The following is a 23,822-nucleotide window of genomic DNA, read 5'->3' on the forward strand; positions in this document are numbered from 1 at the left end:
CATGTTCTCTAGTCCTCTGTCCCTTTAGGACTGAAACTAGAAGAAAGAATGGTACTGATTACAAAACTCACTTTAAAGATGAAAACTCTTCTGCTGAAATTGTTTTAACTATGGTCCCCCAGGAGTTTAAATAGTACCTAACATTTTGTGAAGGATGAAAACGGTCTTTTTTAATTCTAGTCTGCAGAAAAAAGTAACATTGGCCACCAGCCACTTTTAAAGAATTGTGTAAAGTTACCCCTCTTATTTACAACATTAACATCTAAAAATTAAGTAACAACTTAAAAGACAAATAGTTATTATCTGCTGAGTGCCTGACTTCCTAGGGGTGGCATAAAAGAGGACAAAACCCAGTTCAGCAGGTCAATATCTAAAATTAAACCATGAGTAAAATGCAGAGGGCACAATGTTCATTTTGTTCTGCACTGTGAAGTAGGACAAGCTGGAGGTTTTGCTTGGAGTGATATAGCTTGTTATACTAAACAGCTTCTTTTGTGCTGGCTGGAAAATTACTGTTTGGCTATCGCCCATGAGAACATAACGCTCTAACAATAAGCTTTCTGCTTCTGTACCTCCCGCTTGCACAACCGACCTGTGGGTTGACAGTTAGTAAAAAGAAGAAAAATAGACTTGTGTGTTCAAACAGGATAAAGAATGGGGTTTAGGGCTTAAAAACCCTGTACCTCTACATTTCGGGGCTACTTAATTTGGGATCTGCGTACCCCTGGCTGACCCAGCTGGCTGAATAAAGAATGTGTTTCCTATAACTCACTGATTTCTGGTGGTCCGTGTGTCTACCAGGGGCTGGCAGCTACAACACTTTTCATTGTCTAGAAAAAACCCAACCATTAAACTTAGGAGCTGGGTTGAGTAGAGAGAGATTCCAACACAATCTATCAAGATTATGTAGTATTCCAGGAGTTACAAAGCATAAACATTGCTATTTAAACAGCTTCAATTACAATCTCAACGTTGTGTTAAAAGACTATTCATTCCTCCTAGACTTTCTTGGTTTACAGAGATATGCTTATCTAAAGCACCTGCTGTCAATGAAAAACACCCCTTGAACATTTGTCTCTTCAGCATATCTGTATGATGTGCAGAGAAAATAATTATTTAGTGAACATTTCAAATTGCTTCTTACGTAGACTAAGCAAATGCAATTCAGGAGCCTAGGCAGTAACCTAGTTCAAAAACAAAACAAACCAAAACCAAAACCAAAACCAAAACGCAAGCTGTAAAAGACATTCTTGGGACAATCATAGAAACTTGAATGTGCACTGAATATTAAATGATATCAGGGAATTGTTTTCTTAGGTGGTATTGTGACTTCAGATGTCCTTATTCTTGAGAGGCAAGCTGAACTATCTAAAGGTTAAGTATTTTGATGTATGCAACCTATTCAAATGGTAAAAAAGAAAGGCATAGCTATTTTCCGTATTTTTGAAAACCATAATGAAGAATTGAGGTGAGGGGAACAAAGGGCATCTTTTAAAAATTCCTTAGCCAAGAACACTGTGAAGAACTTCTCAGCAGTAACTTCATACCCTTTGGGTTTGGAGTATGGTGGCTGTTTTTGCTGTTACATCCCAGGTACCATTCAGCGAGAGCAGTCTCTGCTCCACTCAGGAGCAAGCAATTCTTAATCACATTCACATCAATTAGATTTAGCAACAATAGCAAGCTAGCCTGAGGGAGAAAAGTCCACATGTGACAAAATCTTCTTTACATTCCTACAGAATTACACGGTCACTTTCACTTTCATATTGCTTTGATTTGCACTTTCCAGCAGTCATATCTGCACATGGGGACCTGTTATCTCTCTCTTTTTTTTTTTTTTTGCCAATAGACATTCATCGACAACCCCAGCCCCAGAGAGAAGGCATTTCTTTCTGGCCTACTGGCCACACCCCAGATGATTTTTATAGAGGAATCCTTCTGCCCAACCACCCACTGTTGAATTCTAATTCTGTCTATATTCAAATTATATCTTGAAACAGCTAATCTCATCCTGCATTTTAAAAAGAAAATCCTGAAACTCAAATCACAGTTTTATGCTCTTGTCATCATCTGGTTTTTTTTTTTTTTAAAGCAAATTTAGATGAGAATCACCTATACCAGGAGGCCGTGGCATCATTTTAAAAGTTAATGAGCACACTGACAATAGCTACTGTATACTTCAAATTAATTCCCTACCAGGCTCACGGTGCCATAGGTTGTAGGTATGCTGCTACCAAAGGCTTATCTCCTATGATAGCGCAAGATATGAGAGGCCACTAATATCTCCCTACGTTTTAGCAATTACGTCTGGTGTCCAGAAGGTGTTCATAGGAACTAAAAGTTAGCTTCTGATTTAGGACAGGGTAACAAATTTGGACTTAAGGTCTCCTGCAGGGACTATGTGAGAAGCGAGCCCGGCCGGGAGTGGGCTAAGCGCGGGCCTCCTTTACCAAGATGGCCCCGCGGCGGCGGCCATCTTGGTAAAGGCAGAAGCGGCGGCCAGCGCTATGGCTGACGCTGGCAGGGCTCCCAGATTAGAAGGTCACAATGAGTAGGTGATCCGGCAACCAGGAGCGAACTCAGCTGAGCCCTGGGCCCCAGGGCGCGCGGCCGGGGGTCGCCGGCTGGGCCGCGGGCCAGGCGACGGCTCGCCCCAAAGATGGTAAGGCGGCGAGTACTGAGGCGCTGCCTGCAGCTGCTGACGCCTCCGCAGGAGCCGGCGCGACGGGGTCGAAGGCGGAGGCACCCGAGCACTGGCCGCTGCGGCCACTCCCGCTGCGTGGGGGCGCTGTGGCCTGGAGTGGAGGAGCAGCAAAGACAGCGGACGAAGCGCGCCCGGCCGGTGGCACCGCGCACCAGGTGAGCGCGCGGCCCCCTTCGCCAGCCCTCACTGCGCCCCGCGCCGTGAAGCGTCGCGCTCCGTCTGGGGTCTCGCGGGAAGCGGTATCTCATCCTCCCGCCCGCTGTTCCCTTTCGCGGTTCTGCTCCCTTCTCCTCCGTGTCCGGCGGTGTCCCCAGGCTGGGCTGTTTGCACTCTTCCGCCAAGTAGAGCGGGCTGTGGCTGGGATTCCTGTCCCGAGCCTTGCCTCCTCCTGCGGATGCTGCACTTGTGAGTGGCAGGGTTTCATTTGAATTTTCGCACTTTGCGTGTTGCGGAGTGCGCATCTCTGAAGCTACCTGAGTGGAGAGCCACATTATTACTATTTTTTCTCTTGGGAGAGAAACCGCCTCTGGGATTTATTTTAGATCCCATCTTCTCTGCAAATCACGGGGTGCGTCTTCGCTGATCGGAATACACCTGGGTGTATCTTCCTTTAGTTGTATGTAAATGGTTGGGTTCCTTAGGGCAACTTATTTCTCCATCTGTAATATTTATCGTCTAAAAATCCATTCCAATAGTTTTCTCGCCTTTTATCTTGAAAGTTAACCAAGGAATGGAAACGAAGAGCTAAAGAATGGAGCAAGATGGGGCGGGGTGGTGGAACCCTGTGCTTTCTTGAGTTTTCTGTGCTGTGGTTGGTTGGTTATTAAATTGGGGTGTTATGGCAGGATTTCCAGTCAGGTATGCAGATAGTTCCCCCCCCGCCCCCCCCGAGTAGAACTCGCTAGGGTCCTGGTAGTTGAGATAAATACGCTTCCACGGGCGCCAGAGTTTGATGCATCACACCTCAGTTGAACCTGGAAAATATTAATAGAACGAAAAAGTTAATCTTTAAAACGTCATTTAGTTCTTGTGTTTGCCTTTACTGCAGGTTGTTCTACGTATGTTATACTATGACTCACCTGGTTTACTTTGGCTTAACATGAAGTGTTTGCTATTTGATAATTCTGATTAATTTATTGAGAAAGTTATTCCTGAGATACAGCTCTCTGAAAATTAAGAATAATTACCATCTTTGTTAAAAGTGGATATCTAGCAGTTCCATTTCTATTTTCAGTTACATTGGTTTTGATTTAGTCTCAGACATCGACATCTTTTAGAAAGAACTTATTTAATCTTTAAAAAGATTATCGATATACCACAATAGTCTGATTTTGTTGCAGGAAAACATTAGGTCTGTTAGAGAAAATCTAGAGCAAATTTACTTGTTTAAAATAGGAATTTAAGAGAGATTGACTTCAATTAAAACTTTTAAGCAAATTAAAATATAGTCACAGTTTTCAAAGGTTTTATCACATTTGCAGGTTTTCCTGCTGCAAGAATTTTGGTAAGTCTCGGAGAGATTAAAATACTTAGTGTATTTCTCATACCCTTTTTTTCACTCACAATTCCGAATCGTACAGATTTCACATTACAAAATTTAACTTTTAAATTAGTCCAGTTATAACTGAATTTTAATATAAACATTCCAGCAAAAGGTTTCAATTATGCTTTAGTTAATACAGTCATCTTCATGTATTTGAAAAGGATATTTTTGTTACTTTGTATTTGTGAGTTTGGGAAAGTGAGGAGATTTTTGAGAACATTTTGTCAACGTACTATTTGCCTTTAAGTTGTTTCGTTCTGTTTGCTCTTTGTAGTGGTAGATAGCTGTGGATAATAACGGGCTTTTTCATTTCATTCCACTTTTCTTATGCAAATAAGAATATGGCTATAGCTGGAGAGCTGTGTTGATATGGGCATTTTAGATTGAAATGCATACAAGTGAAAGTATTTTCATTGAAGTATTTGGGAAAATGAACTTGTGCATCATTAATGATTAACAAGACCTTTATCCTGAAGGTCTGTGAGGGCATGTATATAATTGGCATTAAAAGAACCACCTATGCAATTTCCAGCATGTGGTTTAAGTAATATACCATTCGAACTGCTATAATACTGAAGGATTCTACCTGTCTATAATTTATAGTGCTTTACTTGACTTGTCTTTTTATTTAATAACAATTTATTGTGTATTTAAATATTTTATTAACAGACTTTTGTGATATTATATGTGAACTTATATATCACCAGGGGGCAGCTTTATTATGTCAGTGATGTAGTTTTTTCCCAAGGTTTTATAACTTTATAATTTACAAAGTTTTCTCAGATATTTTTTAGTGTATTAATTTGATTTTATAAGTGTACAATATGTGAGATTATTAACACCATTCCACAGATGAGGAAAACAGGAAACAACTTGGCAGATTTCACTGATTTGTCCAAGGTCCCTTATTTAGCACAGCACCTCTGGCCTTTAGCAGAGTATATACACTTCTGCCTCTTCTTAGAAAGAGGTACCAACGAAGCCAAGGTAGAGTGGTGTGGATCAGCAAGCTTTGATCAGCATCACAGCCATAGATTGCACCCCTAAGCTTTTTGCAAATAGTACCATAGGTTATGGAGCCACAGGGCTGGAATACAGGTGGATTAACATAAATTCAGCATGACTGAAAAATGACTCAGTATGCACCTGCTACCTAAAATAATCTATCTTTCCCCTTGAAGGAAGCAGATTTTCATGTTTATCTAATTTGAGGGCCTTCTTAGATTAAGGAACACTAAATATTGATTGAACAATAAATGCTTGTAGACTTGTGTACTCTTTTAGTCTTTCTTAGTGATAAGAATAAAGTTGTCAAAGTAGAGAAACACCAAGCTTCTGTTACTGGCCCTTCTTAAACTGCAGACTTCTTTGTTTTGTCTGGTACTAGCACAACTGGACAACAGCAATAATTTGTTATGCAAGTTTTCTGAATTTTGAAGGTCCTTCAAACTACAAAGATGTTTGTCTTTTCAAATTACTGCATTCATTTCTTTGGTTTCTTTACAGAGTTCATGAAAACAAGTACTATATATATTCAGAATATTGTGCATTTGTATGGTTGAAATAACTAGTGACAGCTTAAAGAATTTCTGGACTCATAAAGTCCTCTTTTTTAAACTTGAGGCCAGTTTATCTGTTTGTGATCTAAATTAAATAAAATACCCCACAGGAGGTGAAATGTGTTATTTATCTTTCCATACTGACCATATGCTCTTTTGGTTTTAAGTATTTCTAAGCATACTTAAAGGACCTTCTAGAGTATGTACCCAGTCTAAGCTCTTTAAACTTACAGTGTTTCTGTTTCTACTCTTACAAGATTTTTTAACCTGTCATAATACCACAAAACTGAAACATTAAAATTAGCCTTTTCCACTATTTCACAGAGATGAGGTACTTTAAAATTCTTGGATGAAAGTTGATTCCTTTCTCATTTTTTTCTTATATAGTGTCTCAATTTTATATGTAGATGGAATGTCTAATGTGTGTAAATGTATGTGTACTGTTCGGCACCCATTTTTAACTGGGCAAATGTGAATGCTCACACACATATTGAGTATCATCACAATGAAGAATTTGACAAACTTGATGTTCTCAGCAACATTTTCTTGGTTAAGTGTGATTACATAGAACTTTATAATTTCTTTTTGCTTAGCTGCCCTAATACCTTAAAATCATACTTTATAATATGCTCATCTTCAATTTAGTACAAAATGCCCACATTTTAATACATTTTATATGAAAGAAGACATAACTATGCATTTATATGGTACCCTGAGGCTGTAAAGTGATCAGTTCTCCATGTTTTCCTCATACTGAGGTGCTTCCCAGGATGCAGGACTTTCAGTGCTAAAACTGGGAAAGCCCCAGGCACATTAGATGCATTGGTTCCCCCCACCTGAAGGTGTCTCTTCATGGGATTTGATTAACAGTTCTTCCCAGTTGGAAGGATAAAATGCCAGGTATGGTTGTATACTGGATGAACTCAAAGACATTTTTTTAAGGCAAGAAAATATCAAAGCCTCATGTATTTTTATTTATATGATTGAAATATAGAACTAATTTATTATTTGTTCTTTGTAACTTTAAATGAGAACAATTTAGCAATGAAATAAATAGTTACATCATTTGAAATCTTCATGTAAAATTAAAAAGACAATTATGTTTATAGAGGAACTAGGATTTGTTGTCTACTAAGTACTTTTAACTTTGAAAAGAAAAAAAAAGACAACAGTTAAAGGCAAAAAAGGCTAGTTTTGTTCTTGAGACCATAATTGTTGGCTGTATGCCACTAGCTTCAGAACATAGATATCTGTTCGAAATAAATTTATTGGATTCTTTCTTGTAGATTCAACATGATTAGTGGAAAGAGCATGGGTTCTGGAATCTGATCCTACTTGGGTTGGATCTCCATATCCAACTGTTACCAGCTTTTTGACTTTATGCAAACTGTTAAACTTGGTGAACCTGGAACATGAGGATAATATCTACCTTGTGGGAATATCATGAGGATTAAATGAGATAATGAATGTATATAAAGTGTTTGGTACATAGTAAAGGCTTAATAAACGCTGCTCAGTCTACCCATGTTTGGATTAGGAAGACATATTTTGGGATTAGTACCTTTTGTATCTTAATAACTTTGGAAATTTCCCAGTTATGGTCATTGTATCAGTTAGGATTAGTTTTGGAATGTTCAGAGTAGGACAGTCCAGGTATGGTATGGTGGCCTTTGAGGTCTTTCTAGGTCTCTATGCCATTCCTAGGAAGTGGCCCTCAGACTCATTTCTCACGATGGTTCCAGGCAGCAGGGTGCAGGAAGAATCAAGAAGAATGCTTTCCTTTCCCTTAAGGAGACTCCCAGAAGCACCATATAAAGTCTTCTGCTTGTTTCGCATTGATCATTCTTAGCTGGAAGGCTGAGATATGTAGTTGTTTACCTTAAGTAAAATTGAGGTTCTGTTACTCAGGAGAAAAGAGAAACTCGATTGTATGGTAGACAAATAGTCTTTACCACTTTACCACCATAGAGTTCAACCAGTCAAGCATTCTCCAAGATTTTTCAATTTTTATTTCTATAATTAGTAGAGTTAGTGGGAATGCCCTTTGTTGAGTTTTGTCTCACTGCCCTTTAGTTACTTTTGCTTCTCCTATAATTTGATTCTCAATAGATCTTTTCAAAAACAACTCTATCCCAATGAAAAGTAAGAGTTTAAACTCTTGTTCATTATTTATTCATTCAATAAATATTTATTGACCGCTTAGCATGTACAGGCTGCTGTGGGTTATTACAATGTGAATCATCACTGATTGTATTTTTTTTTTTTTGGTTTGGCTTCTTGGGAGCACAAAGTCAAATTTGTGACTTAGCTGGACTGCATACAAGTGTATGAGCTATTAAACTCTGTCCTTAGCAATGCAGTCTTCCCAGTCTTAGTACTGTGTGGCCATCTTGGAGTGATGCTGCCTCTCTAACTCGGATCATGGGACAGGGAGGAAGAGTAGGCTTTATGGTTGGTAGCCTCCAGGCTAGCATAGATTTTGGAGTACCAGAAAAGTCCCTTTGATCCTTCTTAAATACCTGTCCTACCTTTGTGCCAATGACTTATTCAAAGTAGTGGTCCTCAGCCTTGCCTATATATTAGAATCACCCACAGAACTTTTAAAAACTACCTGGAGATCCTCTACCTGACATTTTCATTCAGTATCCTCAAGTATAGTTTTAAAAGCTCCACAGGTACAGACAGTCCCCGATTTACAATGATTCCACTTATGATTTTTTGACTTTACGATGATGTAAAAGCATTATGCGTTCAGCAGAAACTGTACTTTGAATTTTGATCTTTTCCCAGACTAGTGATAGGCATTATGATATTCTCTCATGATGCTGGGCAGCTCCCGGTCAGCAACGTGATTATGAGGGTAAAAAACCCAGACTCTACAGTGTGCTGTGTTGTCAGCATTTTTTGTTTCAGTTTGATGTTTCAAGCATTCTTAAGGTCCAGTGTGCTTTCGGCTGTGTATATTAATGGTGAGTCCTCATACAACCATTCTGTTTTTAACTTACAGTGCAGTATTCAATACATTACATTAGGTATTAGTACTTTATTATAAGATAGATGTTAGATGATTTTGCCCGACTGTAGGTTAATGTAAAGGTTCTGAACACGTTTAAGGTAGGCTAGGCTAAGCTATGACGTTCGGAATGTTAGGTGTATTAAATACATTTTTGACTTTCAATGTTTTCAACTTAAGACGGGTTTATTGGGACGTAACCCTATCATAAGTCGAGGAGCATATGTAATTCTGATGTAATTCTAATGCAGCCAGCATTGAGAATTATAGGTTTACAGCTTTGTACTCAGCTGGCTTGGAAATACTATAGGGAGGAGTCCCACTTGGCTTTTAACAGTCATTGGAGATCAGATCCTTCCTTGCTAACCTGTTTTGACTGCTGGAAGGGGAGGTGGGAGAGCTCTGAGATGAGTAGACTCACTTGGGTAGGAGATGTGACACTGAAATGCTTTAGGGGACATTTAAGTTAGAGCTGGCCTCATTGCCTATTTTGCCTGCTCTTATTGTGGGAAATTTTTCCTTTGAACCAAAAAACTTTGGTAATGGGCTCAAGCTCTGGGGAAAGTGCTGGTTATAGATGCAGCTGCTATTAGTATCCTGAGTTTCCACATTTTTGCTCCCTGGTGGGCAGTGAGGGCAGATGAAGGGAATGAGGTTGGTAAGGCCACAAGGAGCTATGGGGTTGGATAAGAATCCTGTGAATTGTCATTTCCTATTTCAGAATTGTGTGAATTCCAGAAAGACCATAGGGTTTCTATCTTACTCAAATATAAGAACAAAGACATTCCAGAATTTATTCCATTTAAGTTTGTTCATGCCATTGCCGTCAATGTAGAAATTTCAAAATGGAATATGTATTCCACTAACCCTTATTAAAATGTTTAGAACTTAATAAAACAGTGGCTTACAGTTATTGAGGGCTTACTATGTGCTAGACATTGGGCTAAGGATTATAGACATTATGACTAATAACCCAAAGAATAGGCACCAGATAAGGAAACTAAGGCTTAGAAACAGATGACAAGGGTGCCAGGTTGGGAAGTATTTATTTTAAAATGTTTGAAATCCCTTGTGCTTCTTTTCTTGGTAGTGTGGTTTTTCCTGATAACTGATTTAAGTATATTATATATACACCTACTTTTTGATGTTTTTGTGATTTACCACATCCTGGTATTCTTTTTTTCCCAGCTTTATTGAGAAATAATTGACAAACATCACTGTATAAGTTTAAGGCATACAGCATGATGGTTTGATATATTGTGAAATGATTACCCCAGTTGGTTCAGCTAACTGTCCATCTTCTCATATATATACAATAAAAAGGAAAGAAAGAAAAAAAAATTTCTCCTTGTGATCAGAATTCATAAGATTTACTCTTTTAATTTTCCTATATATCTTTCAGCAGTTTTAGTAGCTACAGTTATTATGTTGTATGTTACCTCCCTTATTTATCTTCTAACTGGAAGTTTGTGCCTTTCGATCTGGTTCCTCCAATTTTCTCTCCCCTTACCCTTTGTCTTTGGTAACCACAAGTCTGATCTCTTTTTCTATGAGTTTGGATTTTTTGAAAAGTTTACACATATAAGTGAGATCATACAGTATTTGTCTTTTTCCACTTAGCATAATACTCTCAAGTTCCATCCATGTCACAAATGGTAAGATTCGTTCATTTTTTATAGTTGAATAAATATTCCATTGTATATATATATATGCTACAACTTTATCCATTCATCCATTGGTGGATATTTAGGTTCTTTCCATGTCTTGGCTTGAAAATAATGCTACTTTAAACATGGGACTATAGATATCTTTTTGAGTTAGTGTTTTGTTTCCTTTGGATATATTCCCAGAAGTGGAATTGCTGGATCATATGGTAGTTCTATTTCTAATTTTTTGAGGATCCTCCATATTGTTTTCCATAGCAGCTGTACCAATTTATAATCCCACCAATAGTGTACAAGGCTCCTCTTTTCTCCACATCCATGCCAGCATTTGTTATTTCTTGTATTTGTTGATAGCCATTCTAACAGATGTGAGATTATCTATCATTGTGATTTTAATTAGCATTTCCCTAATGATTGGTAATGTTGAGCATCTTTCATGTACCTATTGGCCTTTCGTATATTTTTGGAGAAATGTCTAATCTGGTCTTTTGCCCATTTTTAATTGGGTTATTTATTTTTGCCTTTGCGTTGTATGAGTTCTTTATATATTTTGGATATTAACTCTTTACTAGATACATGGTTTGCATAATTTTTTCCCATTCCAGAGGGTTTTTTTTTCTACTTTGTTGGTTTCTTTTGCTGAGCAGAAACTTTTTTATTATTGATTTTGTTGCTTGTGCTTTTGGTGTTGTATCCAAAAAAGTCATTACCAAGACCCATATCAAGGAACATTATTCCTATGTTTTTTTCTAGGAGTTTCATGGTTTCAGATCTTACATAAATCTTTAATCCATTTTGAATTTTTGGGAGTGGTTTAAGATATGGGTCCAGTTTCATTCTTTTACAAATGAATATCCCATTATCCCAGCACCATTTATTGAAAAGGCTTTCTTTTTCCCTTTGAGTATTCTTCACTCCCTTGTCAAGTATTAGTTGACGTATCTTGGTCAACTAATTCTTGAACATAATATTCTGAATTGAACTCAGGGATTTCAAAGTTCCTTTAAACCTCAGGATTCTGTTAGTTGACATTTTGGGGATGTCTCAAGGCCTTTGTTCTGAACCTGCTGTTACATTGTCAGGAGATGGGCTGAACAGGGTCAGACCCCATTTGTGTACTGGTGTTTGCTTCCTTGTGAAAATCCCATTGTTGATTTTTTTGTTATTTACCTTTTTCTCACAAAGGATTGGCAAGGCTGACATGCAGAGCAGAATAACTTCTGTCCTTCTGCCACATTCATTCATAAATGAATCAGGGACTCAGGTGACCTCTCTAATGACTTTCTTGCTTTCCATTATCCTCTCTGTTGACATCAGAGCCCTTTAACTTGTTGGCCAAATTCAGAAGGTTATGAGTGTCAGTACTTTCTTTGTATCATAGCACTTTCTTGTCAATTTGAACCATTTGGTGTGTAAGGAAAAGTATTAGTTATCATTTTAAGAATTTGGCACAGTGTGTTTTGGAAATGCCTTATTCTAAAGACTACACAGTTTTCATTATCCAGAGCTGACATTTCCATAAACATGATATTAAGCTAAAATCAATCCAGATGTTGCTTGATTTTTTTTCCCCCCTGAATGATTTTGAATCCTTGGAGGTCAGGGGCTTGTATTGCCCATCGTACTTGGAGAACTGAAACTTAGATATAGTAGGCATTGAAACAGTGTTAAATAAGACCTTTAACAATGCTTTCAGTAGAAGTGCTTACAAATTATATCTGAAATCATATTATAAAGTTGAAAGTCTAAGGCTGTTTGTTATATCAGATTTGTCATGAAATTTCTTCTGAAGTATTTTGCGCTCAGAATAACCTCTGCCTGTTAAGCCTGTGAAACTACACTTTCTCACAGTAGCTAACTTTGTTGTTCTCAGGTGAAAAATACCATGCTTATCCCTTGCTAACCCAGCCTAGGGAAAGTGGCTGAATCTGAGTGGCTCCTTTAGCTGGGGACTTCCTACAAGGGAATGGAACTTGGGAGGGGCAGCCTAAGGCCAAGGATGCCTTAGAAGAGACAGCTTTTTGGTGGCTGAGACTGGCTTTTTGGTGCAGCCAAAGATTGTTCAAGTTTTAGAGGTGGAAGGGACCCTAGAGCGACAGCTCAGTCCTCTCATTTTATAGATGAAAGGGAGTCTCAATAATAAATGTTCTTTTAAAGGTTACAGAATTCAACAGAGTAAAAGTTGGAACTAGAACTGAAGTCAGAAGTAAAAGAATATGCTTTTTTCCTTCTTGCCCTTCCTTTCTATCTGGGTGCTATGTAGTCACAGTTTTCTTCATTCTTTTTCTTCATAGGTTATACTTTAAAAACAAAGTTTTTGGGGCATAATTGATTCAGACAGACAGGGAGAGAGGGGCGCATTTTGAAAACGTATTTTTGATTCTCGTCTTAAGGAACAGTAAATTAACATTTAAGATCACCTAACACATTTAGGATACATTTTTAAGTTTCACAGGCATCAATTTAATCTTCTTTCCTCCCCATGCTCCCCAGTCTTTCCAGTTAAACACTTGTGTACCACTTAGGTATTATTGATTCCACTAGAACTGAATCTGCACTTTTTGTTTGGTATTATTTTAAAGAGATTAAGGAGGTGATAACGATCTTATTTTAATAAACATTTTATTCATGTTTTCTCAGTTTGCCATAATATGCCATTTTGATCATCCTAAAGATTCCGTTGCAATGCTGTAAATGGTATTTTTAAATGGGCTTTGGTCTTAAGCGGATGGTTTACCTTGTTTATTGTTTCTAACTCTAATCAAAGCATTGCTTTCTTACATATAGGGGAAACTTACTGTACTGGAAGCACCTACAGTATGTATTTTGGTCACTTAAAATCTGTTAATAGCCTATGAAATGACTTAATATTTTGAATTTTGTCTAATAGCAAAGAATTTTCAGTCTTTGGCATTCTATGATCAAGAACATTTCTTGTCCTTGACTGCTTTTTGAAAAGAAAACCATCTCGACAAAATAATTGTTATTAAAAATTTTCATGACTTATTTTTATTGTGCTCCTAGGTATTGTATATTAAGCTATTTGCTTTGCTTTCCTTTAGCTTTTTAGCAAAATAAAGTGAGTTAAAAATGAAATTCACTGATAACAAACAATGCAGTACTTTCTTTGTTGATGTATATTGTGTACATATCTCCCACAGAACATTCTCCCTTTCATTACCCAGTGTACTTCCCACGCTTGTACATATCTCCTTTCTTACCCAATCCCCTACATGCCTGTGGGCGTTAACAGCAATCTCAAGGGAAATCTGTATTTGCAAGTGAGAGATGGGGACAAGTTAATTCAACCAACTGAAGCCCTTTGCAGATGTTTCAGTGAATTGAAGTGGTTTCATTAGCTGTGTTATCTAGCTTTGTATTAAAAGGATCCTTTTCTTCACTAGAGATTAGGAGAGCTAATGTAAAATTGTGAATTTAGTGTTATTTTAGATATCTGAAAAACACAGTTCTGAATATTTTCTAGACAGCGTCAGCAACTTTGTTGATATGTAATGGATAGTCACTCAGTATTTATTAAATGTCAACTCTGGGAATGATGATTCGCAGCATCATGATTTATAAGCATGTTGTAATCCCAAATGTGCACTTTAGTAGTAGATTTTTTCTTTTAATTTTTTTTAAATGATAAAGCAATGCATTCAATTCTAGAAACTGGCAAATCTTAAATGTCAAAGAAAGGATGAAACATTTGCTTTTGAAATAGAGAATTCTTATTTTTTGAAAGCATTTTACCCATGTGTGCAGTTATTGAAGTAAAATATTTGTACTTGGCAGACTTGTCTTCACCAAATGTCACATCTCAAACTTCTCTTTGATTAGAGACATGGGGGCAATTAATTTTCAATGAAATGTGGAGAATGTAGTTGATAATTACTAGATGGAATTTATGTTCTTTTGTAAAAAATTGGTTTTTTTTACAGTTTATATTTATCAATTGTTATAAGCCTTTGTTACCTTTAAATTTGCTTCTGGCTTCTAGCTGTTCACAAATTTAACTGTTCACAGAGGAAAGGAAAGTCAAATTAATTATGTTCTAATTATATTTAATTACCAAAGCTAATGTTTTTACTTCTGTTCCAAAATATATATTTCTGTATATAAAATAGTGTGTTTCATCAACTTTAAGAGACATTTTATTCACATTTGAACACCATTGTCATCAGGTTATCTCGTATAATGCATGACATAATTATAATTGATAACATTTTTACTTTTGTAGTTGCACATATAATAAGTGTGCCTTACAATTCATGATGTCTTCAACTGGCTGAAAATCAGTATAAAGTAAAGGTCTTTCATCAAGTTTAGAACCCCCTTTTGAAACACGTTTGTAATTTGTGTGTACTCATGAGTATGCACATCTTTCACTTACTGGTGACCCGAAATCGAGGCAGAATTTTCACTTACACTGTTAACTTTGGAGATAAGTATATAACAAGAAATAATTGGGAAATTTGCTATTAAGGACACTGCAGGCTCGACACATTAAGGGGTTGTCTGAGTTCACAAAGCTGAAAACTAGTTAATAGCATCATAAATAGAACCCACTCCTCCTCATTTCTAGTTTTCCTATCATTTTAGCTTTGATGTTTAAAGATGACCCTTGGGAGGTTGTTGCTGTATTCACTATAGAGTGACCAGATGGCCAATATTTGATAAAGAGCCTTTTTGCATGACCCACCCTCAGGCAGTCTCCATACTTCTTTATGGGTTGAGGCTCACTTTGTTACTGGAGCATCTGTTGCCTGAGCTTGTCATTTTGCACATTCACTAAATGGACTTCCAGTACCTTTTCTCCAAAAGAATGAGCCCAGATTGTCATGGTTCAGGTCCTTCTGTTCCTTCTCATCGTAATTATGGTGCAAAGTATGAAATGATATATCTTAGTGCCAACATTTTGAGTTGCTTGAAGAACTTTCAATGTAGTGCATAGTCCCATGAATATCCATGCTCATACACTCCCTCCTCCCACCCCAAAGGTATTTTAAAAATCATGGGCAAAGACTCTGTGATGAGAATAGGTGGTCCTGAGGTGGGAACATGATGCACAGGAGGAAATAGTTTAAGACCACATGTTTGGAGCAGAGAAGGCGAGTGTGGGAAGGGCTAGAAACATACCATCATACTGACCCTTGCCCTCATTCTAGAACAAAGGGAATCCTCTGGAGGCTTTTCCTTTTTGTTCGTTTTTTTTGGGTCAGATTTGCCTTTACTTTAAAAAGATTACTCCTGAAGACTTGGTTGTGTGTGTGTGAGGTGAGGAGGTTTGTTAAGGAGGATGGCTATTTGGCAGAGACCTGTTTCCCTGGATCGATTGGGATAAGCGAGTGCCCAAGTGGGTGGGAGATAAGAAAATAGAGATCTGTGAATAGATAACTTTGAAAAAGTTTATTTTCCAGGGAGGAAAGAGATCACTGAACTTATTTTTCACTCTCATTTTACTCTCTAGGCCTCTGGATACCATTCTGTTATTTTATTCTCACTTTTAACATCCCTACAGCAACCTGGATCCCAGGGTCATCCATTTCCACTGGGTGTTGGCACTTCTGCCTGACTTTTTGCTTCTCAGTGATCTCAAACCCTGCCTCTCAAACACACTGGGTCAGAATCCATCTTCTCTTCTATACTCCAAATACTTGCTCTCCCCTAATTCCTCTACGTTGTTAGTGGTGCTGCCATTTCTGACTCTTCCCACTTTTGTACCTACTCCCCAACCTGCCCTACGAATTGTCCCGTTTGCTGCTATCCAGAGATTCTGGAGTCTTCGTGATTCAGTCTCTTTATTGTCTCTTGGACGTGTTCAGCTTTCTCTTCTCATGGTCACTACCTCATCTTTTTGACTGGGCTGCTGCCTAATTCTCGGTGCTTCAGTTAGAAAGTGGAGATTACAATACCTGCCTTGAAATTTTGCTAGGAGCAGTAGTTTAAATAAAATGTGTAAAACATATAACCATAGTGGATGTTCTGGGCTTCTCTTGTTTCCTATTATTTATCTGCTTAGCTCGTTTTTAGTCACACCCTTTGTTTTTATCCTGCTACCAGAGTTGTCTTCTCTAAATATGCCCCCTTTTAAGCACCTACAGTGTAGCCAAACCTTCTTGACATCTCAGTCCATCCCTTATGATTCCATCCTTTGTGTCTTTAATGTCTTGACTGTCAATCCTTTCCTGCTTCTGTCCCAGCTGCATTAGATGACTAGATGACTAGATATTGTCTAAAAGCCCATTTTGACATTACTTTTGTGGTTTTTGATTCAGAATGCCCTTTTTTCCTTTCTCCCTATCCTCTGTTTAAACAATGAGTCGAAAATTTATTAGTTGGTAGAATTATATATGTATTTATATGCATATAAATATATGTATATATATGCAGACATATGCTTGTATCTCACAAGCTATTTATCATCACAAGAGGTAGCATGAAGTTGGCTCTTCCATATCTTAGTCTCCAGACTTGTGTGTTTACATCTGTTCTATGAAGTGCGGTTTAAATGGATGGTCTTTGTTTCTGCCTTTTGTAAAGGCCTGGGCCTGAACTTAATAATAACACAAGTAGAGTGATTCTTTGAGAAGAACAGAGCTAACTCACCCAGATCTTTTGCTTTTTAATAGAATTTAAGGAATTTAGATGTATGTCAAATTAGCAGACAAAGGAAAAAATGAATCAACATTTGGCAAGCACTTTATGTACATTATGTAATTTAATCATCTGAAACCCCCACGGGATAAGTAGGTATTTAACACATGAGAAAATTGAGGACTAGAAAGGTTAAGTTATTTGCCCAAAATACAAAACTCTTTAGGCTCTCTTAGCTTTTAGGCCCTCCTACAAAGAGGGATGGCTGAGCAACGTTAAAGTGTGTGCTTTAGCTTTTGTCAGCTGTGATTTTTTTTCTGAACACTGATTATTCTCTAGACCATAGACTGTTTACTCCAGACAGTTTTAAAAAAGTAAAGTTTTGGTTCAGTGAATGTATTTATTTTGGGGTTTTCTCTTCTGGACAATCTTGCTACTTAAACACCTTGTAGCCATAAAAATAATACATGGTTTTCTGTTATTATGCTTATTTTCTTAGCGTTATAAAGTGTATTAAGTGTATGCATTATATTTAAATTAGACATAAAACAAATATTTGTTTAGCACAATAGGAAAGAAATGAAATTCATGGTAGATGAATGCATATTCTAAATACATTATCACTTTTATGTGTTTGGAGTTCTGTATACGTAATTCAAAATCAGGGATGTCAGTGCCTTGGGTTAAGTGGTGGTAGTGGTAGTGGCAGTAATAACAAGGTCAACAGCAACAGCTGTTGAGCTGTTACGTTCATACATGTGTGTTACATTTGTTATATACATGTTCAGTAACCCTCAGAGGCAGGTAGTAGTATTATCTCCATTTTACAGATGAGGAAATCAAAGCAGAGTATAGGAAACTTATCTAAGGTTAGCTAGGAACACACTGTGCTGACTTGGCAGTTCTAAGTCAGAGTTAATTCAGATTTGTATTGTTAACCACTTAACGACATTATTGAAATGAATCTCAGTTAATGTGTTGTTACTGCATTTCCTGAAATTTGGACCCACTGCACTTTATAGGGGCATTGGTAAACAGATTGTCTTCAAAGTAAAAATGACTAGGCCTAGCAGGGTTATATAGAAATCACTTGAATTACTGAGGTATCCTCAAGGAACTAAGGTACTCCTTACTGCGTTATTAACAATACTGTTTTCAAAATTCAGGTATGAAAATATTACAGATTCATGAAGATATTTTATTCTATAAGATGTCATTGAAATGGAAAATTTCATGTTTAAATGCTTGGGAGTAGGTTGTTTTTAATTATAGCAGATAAGGAATTTTTAAAAGGTTTAGGAGGAATAGATAAACTTATATTTAGCAAGCAGTAATAATGGCTTCTAAAATTATATTTTGTAGGAAGATAAAGTTTGAGCTAATAGAGACAATGGTTTTATAAGTTTGAGAAAATTTTTATTGGCTAAGAAATAATACTATGTAATATATTTTAATACCTTTTTATTAAACTCAGTATTTTCCCTTCTTTTTTTTTTTTTTTAAGTTCTTCAAAGGACATGGATGAAAATGAAAGTAACCAGTCCCTGATGACAAGCAGCCAATATCCTAAAGAAGCAGTAAGAAAACGCCAAAATTCAGCACGGAATTCTGTAGGAAGTGATTCTTCTAGGTTTTCCAGGAAAAGTTTCAAACTGGATTACAGACTAGAGGAAGATGTAACTAAATCAAAGAAAGGAAAGGATGGGAGATTTGTTAACCCTTGGCCAACATGGAAAAGCCCCTCTCTTCCAAATGTTCTCAGATGGCTGATAATGGAAAAAGATCACAGCAGCATTCCATGTTCCAAAGAGGTAGTGTTTGGCTCTATTGAGTGCTGTGTATTTACTCTTTCCTTATATAACTTTGCTGTGAATTGTATTATGACATTCGAGTTACTTAATTGAGCCCCTTTTATATGATAAGGCTGAGGGCTGGGTTCTGGGGAGATAAAGTGAATGAGGTGCCCTCAGGTTCATGGTTTAGTAGCAGAGTACATATATGAATAACCAGTTCTGATCTGGTGGCAGCTAGAGGCAGGAACAGAGTGCTTTAAAAGTACAGGAAAGGAGGCAGTTAATTCTCACAGGTGGGTTGGAAATGGCTTGACAGAGGAGGTAATATTTGAGCTGGCCTAGAAAGATAAACAGTATTTTGGCAGTGGTTTTCCAGGTGGTATGAACAGTCACAAAGGTGAGAAAGTGCATATGTTCCAGAAAGTAGTAACCTGATACGTGTTTCGAATATGAATCCTGAGGGTTAAGGCATGGCCTAGAGTGCTTGCCTTTTCATCCTTGGGTAAAGCTGCTAAAGCTATAAAAGAAATCTTCAGATTGCCTTTCCAGGCCTTTAAAAATTGCCAGTAGGTTACTGGTTTTTAAATATGCTGGTTTTACTTAGGATACAACTTACTAACATTTGGCCTAAGGTTTATTAGATGATGAATGAGATTATACTTTGGCAGGGGTGGGTGGCTCCCAATTGCAGTAGCACCTTTTTCTCCTTTTTCCTTTCTTAGTTTCTTGCCCCTCTCCTATGTCCTATCTCCTTCGGCTCCTCTTTTTCACCAACCTCTGTCCTGCCAGGCTTTATGGGGGAGTTGAGAGATAAGGACCCTGACATTGGGGGTGGGGGATGAGATGAAAAGAGTGGGGGTGGCCTGGAAACCTTTATCTGCAGTGGAAGAGGCAGGAAGGGCAGTGGCGGCGGGGGTGGGGTGTTCGATACTTTACCTTGGTATGTCTGTCCATTTGTCTTTTAAGGATGTGGGATAAAAAACCTGACATCACTTTGATGCTGAGGAATGTTCATAGTATTAATCCTAGTTAGCAGAATTGATTAACATGAATAATATTTTACCAGCATTTTTTAGAATGAGGCAGGGGGCATTAATAGATAAAACTCTGTCAACTGTGAGGATGGGAGGAACAAACATTTTTTTCTTCTGGAGAAACATGGAACTGAGCTGTGAAGAGAAGAGTTAGGGTAGGAGGCTACTTGTTGGGATAAATTTCTTCCTGGCTTTTGTGCCACAGCTTCTAAAAATACAGAGATCGCCAATGGTGTCTTTAGTTTTGTTTTATTTCAAAGAGGAAGTGAGTGACCACATGAAGGCAGAAATACATCTCTGCAGTCTAATAATTTGGAGATATTCTAGAAACTGTTGAATCTCTAGGAACTCTCCAGGCCAGTGGTCCTTAGGCTCTTTTGGATACTGGCCCCTTTTGAAAATCTGATGGAAGCTGTGGACCTTCTTCTTAGAGAAGTATATACACATGCATATAAACACATTGCCTTTTACTATAATGGACCCTCTCAAGCTGGTCCACTCTCATTTATCCATTCATTCATTTAATTAGTATTTATTGAGCACCTGCCAGGCACACTGTTCTAGGTGCTAAGGACAGCACCATGAACAGCAAAAAAAACCCCACCCTGACTGCCTTGGACCTTAGATTTAGTGGAAGAGAGAGACAGTAAACAAATAAGGAAATTATGTGGTATATTAAAAGGTGACTAGCACTCTGAAGAATAATAAAGCAGAGAAGGAAGTTAGAGTGATGGAGGTGGGAGCTGCATTCTTTAATGAAGTGTAAGCTTTTTTTTAAGGCAGGAGATTTTTTTTAAAAGAAAACATCAAAAGAGTTCTCAATATATCCTACTTAAATTTGGCATATAAAAGGAGAGAGAAGACACTTTGCCTTATTCCAATTTATATTTTATTTATCTCTTACCTATATCTTGTTTCCAATAAAAAGGCTAGAACTAGATCAAATGCATGTTGACTTCTGTTATTTCCATAGATAACTATAACTCTAAATTTAATCTCTTTAAATTGCCAAAATTACTAACTTTTACCAACTCCTAAATGTGATAGAATTCTACATTTTCTGGGGGGAAAAACCCTCAACCAAACCATATTAAGAACCACGTAAAGAACACCTGCTTCAGATCACTGGATCAATTCAGAATTCAATCAGATTTCTGAAAATTGTTTTTATTGACATTGGGAGGCTAGAGTTTAATAAAACACAACTTCAAACTATTGATTTGGAAGGAGACAAGATAATATAGCTGCAGGATTATAATTACTACCAATTATGCAATTTATATCACATTTAGGTATATAAATATGAAAATGTTTTAGAAGAAACATGATTAAAATATAAAAAAATTAATAGAACAATTCTAAATAAAATGAAAAAGGGTCATTAGCAGAGCTACACAATTTAGTTGCTTGATCAAAGGACCATGCTTCTTTACTTGGACCATTCCTGATATTTGCCTTTTCTGGGTCTTTCGAGCAATGTGCCAGTTCACAGGCTTTGTATTGTTCAGGTGCCATCATTGCTTTATGCAGTTGCAGTTGGCTCAGTGACTTGTCTGATTGTTAATCATAGTCACCAATAGTCAGGGGAAAGAGAGAGTTGGAAAATTTCAAAGAGGGAGGAAGAGAGGCACCTCCTGAGTTTCATTAGTTGAAGGAGGCTGTCCTTATCAGTTACTACTCTAGAAGTGAGCAGGGGACAGTCAGATCAGAGTGTGAGAGAGACACAACCGAAGCTGTACAGAATGGCCTGGTGGAAAAAGTGGGACACCAGGAGTGCAGAAAACAGGCTTAGGTTCAGGATTCCTCACTGGGTATGTGACCTTATTTCTGTCACAATCCCTCAAGGACCTATTTTTGGTTGTTGTTGTCTGTAAAGTTAGGATAAGACAGTTTAGGTCACTAAGATTGTTTTGAGGTTCACATGACACATGAAAGTACTTTGAAAATATAATACACTCTTTAGCTGTATGATATTGAAGAATAGGGTACCTTTTGGAAAAATGAAACATCAGTTATTTTATACTATAATATTAGTTTATACTGTACTATTTTATACTCTAGTATGCTAACAGGTTGCTTTTTTATGAAGAGAAAAAAAATACATGTATGCAGTTTTTAAAAAGTTGTACTGAAAGGCTTATTAGACAAATACTAGTCCCCTAACCCAGGGGTCCCCAACCCCAGGCCTCGGACAGGTACCTGTCTGTTCTGTGGCCTGTTAGGAACTGGGCTGCACAGCAGGAGGTGAGTGTTGGGTGAGCCAGCAAAGCTTCATCTGTATTTGCAGCCGCTACCTAGCACTAGCATCACCGCCTCAGCTTCACCTCAGATCATCAGGCATTAGATTCCCATAGGAGCACTGGTCCCTGGTGCCAAAAAGCGTCGGGACCGCTGCCCTAACCAGCCCCTGCCACCCAGTACCCCTCCCCTGAGGCAACAACTTTCAACCCTTTGTCGCCTCTGGAGTTTACCTTTTTTAATGTAGTTAAGAACACTTAACGTGAGATCTATCCTCTTAAATTTTTAAGTGTACGTTATTGTTGACTGCAGATACAATGCCATACAGCAGTTCTCTAGAGCTTATTCGTCATGCTTCACACACTTTTGCCAGTTGATAGTAACTTCCCATTTCCTTCTCCCCCCAGTCTCTGGCAACTACCTTTCCACTCTTCGATTCTATGAATTCGACTATTTTAGGTACCCCAAATGTGTGGAATCATGCTGTATTTGTCTTTCTGTGGTCCTCCATATTTACTATCAGATTTAATTCGCTCTGTATCCCTACCCATCTCTTTCCCATGGTCCTACTTGAACTTTCCCTTTACTGTTTACATTATTGTGACTGTATCATTATTTTTCACTGATGAGCCCAGTAAAGTACAATGGCCATGTCTCCTTTCTTATATACTTTTCCTCCTTGGGGTTAATGATACCTCTTTTTACATCTGCTTAACTTTCTATGTATTTATGACTAATCATTTCTTTCCTTCCATGGCTTCTCAATACAGTTTTCCTGAGGGAGAACCTCAGGTGGTCTTTCAGCACCAGGCTGTAATCTGGGCCGACAGTCCTCCAGGCTCCCTGACACCTTCTGTTCTAGGGTCTCCCTTCACCATCATCCTGGCTCCTTTTCTCTTCAGTGTTGGCCCTCTTTCCTGCATCCCATTTGTTCCTCTTTCTTGGTTATTTTCTCATTTCAGTGGAGCACATTTTTAATGAGCTTCCTGAAAAAAAAGGACATGGGAAGTCAGTGTTTTGACACCTTGCTTGTCTGAAATGTCTTTATTCTCACTCTTGGTTGCTAGTTGTGGATATAGAATTTTAGTTTGGAAACAGTTTTCTCTAGAATTTGAAGCTCAGTGCCAGTATTGATCCTTTGTGTATGACCTTTATTTCCTTTGTAGAAAGTTTGAGGATCATCTCTTTGGCACCATAGTTCTAAAATTTCATCCTGATGTATGGTTATTTATTCATCATGTTCTATTCCTGGTGGGCCCTTTAGATGTGAAAAATCTAGTTCCTTAAGTTCTAGGAATGTTCTTGTCTGTTTTTCTGAAACTAACTTTCTCTCCATCTTTTCATTTTAAAATGACTACCAATTATATTTTGGATCTCTTAGATCCAAATCATCTGTGATTATCTTTTTATTTCTTCTGTATTTCATCTTTTTTTTTTTTTTACATTTACAGATTTCTTCAATTTGTTCATTTCATTTTTTAAATACTTTAACATGTGTCTCAGAGTTTTAAATGATGGGTGAAAATGCCATAATATGAATTTTTAAAAAGAGACTAGAAAATATGAGTACCATATGATGTTAAACATGTGTAAAAATGGAACCGTGGGTAAAGATAGCGTATGTTAACAGTGGGTATAATTTTTGCATATTGATATAATAGATGGCTACTCTTTCTA

The 23,822-nt window shown here is 37.6% G+C and overlaps 1 protein-coding gene across 3 annotated transcripts in view; it reads left to right on the forward strand.

The window, feature by feature from the left end:
• Positions 1 to 2,395: 2,395 nt before the first annotated feature.
• Positions 2,396 to 23,822, forward strand: part of NAPEPLD (N-acyl phosphatidylethanolamine phospholipase D) — a 31,380-nt gene continuing 9,953 nt past the window's right edge. Inside the window, exons 1-2 of one of the 3 annotated variants that reach the window (XM_011365200.2) lie at positions 2,396 to 2,859; positions 18,585 to 18,891. In XM_011365200.2, the coding sequence (XP_011363502.1) occupies positions 2,660 to 2,859; positions 18,585 to 18,891 (507 nt within the window). In that variant the 5' untranslated portion in view covers positions 2,396 to 2,659. Of the gene's footprint in view, positions 2,860 to 2,897; positions 3,110 to 3,131; positions 3,273 to 18,584; positions 18,892 to 23,822 lie in introns of those variants that run through there. The other 2 variants (XM_011365201.2, XM_011365202.2) reach the window with 2 other exon arrangements.

Source organism: Pteropus vampyrus, unplaced genomic scaffold (assembly GCF_000151845.1).
Source record: "Pteropus vampyrus isolate Shadow unplaced genomic scaffold, Pvam_2.0 Scaffold107, whole genome shotgun sequence".
Lineage (NCBI taxonomy): Eukaryota > Metazoa > Chordata > Mammalia > Chiroptera > Pteropodidae > Pteropus > Pteropus vampyrus.